The sequence below is a fragment of the Diabrotica virgifera genome, chromosome 8 (assembly GCF_917563875.1).
Source record: "Diabrotica virgifera virgifera chromosome 8, PGI_DIABVI_V3a".
Taxonomy (NCBI): Eukaryota; Metazoa; Arthropoda; class Insecta; order Coleoptera; family Chrysomelidae; genus Diabrotica; species Diabrotica virgifera.
The window spans coordinates 10,698,699-10,704,452 of NC_065450.1; the positions used below are offsets into that span (position 1 = coordinate 10,698,699).

At 32.8% G+C, this 5,754-nt stretch overlaps 1 protein-coding gene across 1 annotated transcript; it reads right to left on the reverse strand.

The window, feature by feature from the left end:
• Positions 1 to 1,126: 1,126 nt before the first annotated feature.
• LOC126889452 (uncharacterized) lies at positions 1,127 to 2,233 on the reverse strand. Its single transcript, XM_050657766.1, has one exon. It carries the CDS (start codon positions 2,231 to 2,233, stop codon positions 1,127 to 1,129), a length of 1,107 nt encoding a protein of 368 aa, XP_050513723.1.
• Positions 2,234 to 5,754: the final 3,521 nt, after the last annotated feature.

Here is a 5,754-nt window from a genome sequence, read left to right on the forward strand (position 1 = left end):
GATAGAAATCGAAAGAAATCCCAACGGTCTAAACCAAAGAGATGATGAGCAACGGCTTCCTACAACATGGAAAATGGTATTGAAGAAAAAGGCCAAAATAAATCAAGCAGCGATATCTACGCGTGTCACCCTTCCAGACCCCCCAACATATACTGGACCAATCACAAGATCCAAGAGACGCGCAGGTCAAGCAAATACATCAGGATCAACTATATAAGTCACGGTATCGTGAATAAAAATTCAGTCTACTTCAAGCAACAGCGAGAAGCGGAACTACCTGACTTGACAATGGCAAGTGAGATCTTGCCGAAACGTCGTCAAAATAATGGTTTTTCTCAAAACCAAAATTATTCAACGCGGAGTCAAACCCGGAAAACAACAGAAAGCGTATATATATAAATGTATATAAAAAAAGGAAGAAATTTAATCTTTGCAGATAAGTTAAATAGTAAACTCTTAAATATTGGGGAAATCTGCAAGAAAGACTCTAATGAGTATCAATTGTTTCGCCGAACGTTTTCGCCAAAGAGAATTAATTTGGCTTCTTCAGGGCTGAAAGAGAAGAAATTATAATTAGCTACCATATATTACCTATTAAAAAACACTGGAGATCTTACCGTAACTTAGAATTGTAGAGTTAGGATGTTAAAAAAAATTAGCTAGTAACAACATAGTGGTTTTTTTGTTACTGTTAGAAAAAAGTTACTGTTAGAAATGTATGGTAGCTGTGAACTTGAGACGCAGAAGTGTACCCAAGGGTAACCGAAAAAACCCAATGCAACTACATTTTGAAGGAATTAATTCTTTGAGTTGTCGGCAGTAACTAAATTTTTGATCGTTAAAAAGTTCACATGTGAGGTTCTGTTTTACCAGAACGCATGCGTTGACATGTCAAAGTAGTTCTTATGATTCTTTATAATGTCGTTAAGGTTCATTGGTGTAACAAGATGAAATTAATTACCAGTTTAGGGTAATATTATTATTTCAGATTTTTCTTATTAAAAAATTGTTTTATATATTATATTGTTCATGTGATGTTATTCTAATATCTTATTGAGATGTATAGAAGAAAAGCAAGGGAATGTTATCTTTTTTTTAAATTAATGAAAATTATTATTTAAGTAGGTTAGTTATTAATGGATAAATCAGTCAAGTTAGTTCTCTGTGATGTTACACTTTTCTTGGTATCGGATTTAAGTAAGAAGTGGTATATATTGCTTAGATTCTTAATGTTACTCTTAACATTGATGGAAAAATCGTTAAGGAAAATATATGACATTTCAATGAACTCTCTTTTCGATTTATTGTTCTCGCGGTGGAGAATTGTAGTGTTATTATAGTTCATGAGATGACCAGTGGAATGTACATGTTTGGCTAAAGCACAACGGTCTGGGTGAAGTCGAGAATCACTTTTGTGTAGTGTGATACGTGATTTCAATAATTGAGTGGTTTGGCCGATGTAAGAATTGTTGCAAGAGTGGCATGGAATGTTGTAGACAATGTTACTAAGCATATCTATAGGTGTCTTATCTTTGATCTTAGAATAAAGATTATTAATTGTTAGGGCTGATCTACAAGCCACATTAAGTTTAATATTGTTATTGTTATTACCAAAGCTATTTTCAACACTTTTCAGAATCCTTGTTAACCCCGGAGTGATATCACTGAAGTATGGTAATGAAAAATATTTGTTTATAGGAGTATCCGAGACTGGGTTCCCACTTAAGACATCAGGATCAGCATTGTTAGTCGCGAAGGAAGGTGAAGTACCCTCGTTTTGGACAGTGTTAAACAAAATCTTATTTACTAATGGTGTTGGATAGGCATTTGAAATGAAAAGTTTCTGTAGGATTTGTAGGTTTTTTGTATGAAAAGAAGGATCTGATAGTTTTATTACTCTATTTTTCATCTGTTTGACTAAATTGACTTTGGTAGAATTATTATGGTAAGAGTGGTAGTTAAGGTATCTACCAGAATGGGTCGGTTTTTGATACCAATCTATTTTAATGTTGTTATTTTCCCTGATCATCCTTATGTCGAGAAAGGGGACGGACCAATTACCATCTTCCCTCTCTATGGTGAACTGGATGTAGGGGTCATAACTATTGAAGGTGTTTAATAGTTCATCTACCTTGTCATTGGGTATAGCCAAGATGATATCACCAACATATTTTTTAATGAATGGAATTTGAAATGATAATAAAGGAATGACAGAGTCTAACACATAATCCATAACGTTCGTCCCATAGTAGCTTCCATTGGAACTCCCACTGAAAATATATCAGCTTTTGTTACAGACATCCTTACTAATGCATATGATTATGAAATTCAGTATTACATTAAAGATTCTTTTGACATGGTAAATAAATATAATGGTTACATACTACCATCAAATTATGTCCTCGTTAGCCTTGACGTTGTATCCTTATTCAGCAACGTTCATCTAGGAATTTGTTTGACATCAATAGAGGTCAATTGGGACCGTATTAGAGGTTGTTGTTCCATGTCTTATGACAGATTCATCAGCATCGTCGAATTTCTCTTTAATAACACATACTTCTCATTTAATGGAAAATTCTATCAACAAACTTTCGGTGCCCCTATGGGAGCAAAGATTTCTCCTATAATTGCAACTTACGTTATGGATTATGTGTTAGACTCTGTCATTCCTTTATTATCCTTTCAAATTCCATTCATTAAAAAATATGTTGATGATATCATCTTGGCTATACCCAATGACAAGGTAGATGAACTATTAAACACCTTCAATAGTTATGACCCCTACATCCAGTTCACTATAGAGAGGGAAGATGGTAATTGGTCCGTCCCTTTTCTCGACATAAGGATGATCAGGGAAAATAACAACATTAAAATAGATTGGTATCAAAAACCGACCCATTCTGATAGATACCTTAACTACCACTCTTACCATAATAATTCTACCAAAGTCAATTTAGTCAAACAGATGAAAAATAGAGTAATAAAACTATCAGATCCTTCTTTTCATACAAAAAACCTACAAATCCTACAGAAACTTTTCATTTCAAATGCCTATCCAACACCATTAGTAAATAAGATTTTGTTTAACACTGTCCAAAACGAGGGTACTTCACCTTCCTTCGCGACTAACAATGCTGATCCTGATGTCTTAAGTGGGAACCCAGTCTCGGATACTCCTATAAACAAATATTTTTCATTACCATACTTCAGTGATATCACTCCGGGGTTAACAAGGATTCTGAAAAGTGTTGAAAAAAATAGCTTTGGTAATAACAATAACAATATTAAACTTAATGTGGCTTGTAGATCAGCCCTAACAATTAATAATCTTTATTCTAAGATCAAAGATAAGACACCTATAGATATGCTTAGTAACATTGTCTACAACATTCCATGCCTCTCTTGCAACAATTCTTACATCGGCCAAACCACTCAATTGTTGAAATCACGTATCACACTACACAAAAGTGATTCTCGACTTCACCCAGACCGTTGTGCTTTAGCCAAACATGTACATTCCACTGATCATCTCATGGACTATAATAACACTACAATTCTCCACCGCGAGAACAATAAATCGAAAAGAGAGTTCATTGAAATGTCATATATTTTCCTTAACGATTTTTCCATCAATGTTAAGAGTGACATTAAGAATCTAAGCAATATATACCACTTCTTACTTAAATCCGATACCAAGAAAAGTGTAACATCACAGAGAACTAACTTGACTGATTTATCCATTAATAACTAACCTACTTAAATAATAATTTTCATTAATTTAAAAAAAAAGATAACATTCCCTTGCTTTTCTTCTATACATCTCAATAAGATATTATAATAACATCACATGAACAATATAATATATAAAACAATTTTTTAATAAAAAAAATCTGAAATAATAATATTACCCTAAACTGGTAATTAATTTCATCTTGTTACACCAATGAACCTTAACGACATTATAAAGAATCACAAGAACTACTTTGACATGTCAGCGCATGCGTTCTGGTAAAACAGAACCTCACATGTGAACTTTTTAACGATCAAAAATTTAGTTACTGCCGACAACTCAAAGAATTAATTCCTTCAAAATGTAGTTGCATTGGGTTTTTTCGGTTACCCTTGGGTACACTTCTGCGTCTCAAGCTCACAGCTACCATACATTTCTAACAGTAACTTTTTTCTAACAGTAACAAAAAAACCACTATGTTGTTACAAGCTAATTTTTTTTTTAACATCCTAACTCTACAATTCTAAGTTACGGTAAGATCTCCAGTGTTTTTTAATAGGTAATATATGGTAGCTAATTATAATTTCTTCTCTTTCTGCCCTGAAGAAGCCAAATTAATTCTCTTTGGCGAAAACGTTCGGCGAAACAATTGATACTCATTAGAGTCTTTCTTGCAGATTTCCTCAATATTTAAGAGTTTACTATATATATATATATATATATATATATATATATATATATATATATATATATATATATATATATATATATATATATATATATATATATATTCCGCTTCCATACAAAGTCAGTCCAGTAATAGGTAAATGAATGAACAATGTCAGACCAGTGTAACAATGTGAGACCATATACGTGGCTCCGGATTGTTTCTCGCAGTTTTCTACATCAATTTGCATATTTTATTGACTATTGCGGAAGAAAATGAAAGAGTATGGCATTATCTACTGCAAATGATACCAACATGCCTATATTTGAGCCACATATAGTCAAAAAGTGCAAGGCAAAACTGAAGTCAAGTGGCTCCACATTGTACGAAGGATTGTTTTGTTAGTTCCAACTAATTCCGCCTAAAATTATATACAAGCGCTGTTGCATCTATTTGTATATATGTCTTAAAATTAGCAATTCCGAACCAACAGAAGTGGCAACAGCGTTGGTTGTAACTATCAATACAGTATATCGTTTCGTGTCACCTCAGGTAAAAAAAGGATATTATTGAAACGGTCGACCCGAGGGAGTGACAATACAATGATAAATTTGTCGTTCTTAAGTTTAAATGGATTCTGGTTATTTGGAATACATAACAGATTTTCATAAAATGTATATTTATTGTAAATTATAGTAGAAAGAACAATATTCTTTAATTGAGTTCCAAATTGTAAAGAGAACAAAATTAAGAAACTAATGTGGAGATATTTTGAGATATTTTTATTTTGTTTTATAATGTCGTATAAGGTATATTTTCTTTTGTTTTTTGTTACTTTTTTACAGACAAATTGGCTGTCTTAATTTTAACGTAGATTATAGTTTGGAAAAGTAATTAATTCTTGTAAAATGTTGAGAATGTGGCGATACAATGCTCTCGTCTCTTGTCATGTCCGACCGATCTTTGTGACTTTATTATTTTAACTATACCTGGTTAGTCATATAAGTGCTGGTAGGTTCCCACTTTGTACAGTTCTCTGGTGTCATCTTTAACTGCTCCATATATTCCTGTAAGAATTCTTCTTTCTGTGATTTTTAAGCAGTTCTCGTATTGTTTTGTCATTGTCCATGTTTCACAGGCATACGTCATTATAGGCCCGAACGGTAGATTCTTATTTTGTACAGCCGGATACATTTTTGGATTTTATTATTTTTTGTAACGCAAACCAGCAACGATTTGCACTTTGTATCTTGTCTTTAATATCTGTTTATGAGTAATGATGTTGACAGAGCTGATCGTAGCTCCCAAATGTTTAAAATAATGAACCCTTTTAAAGTTGTACTGGTCCATTGTAACG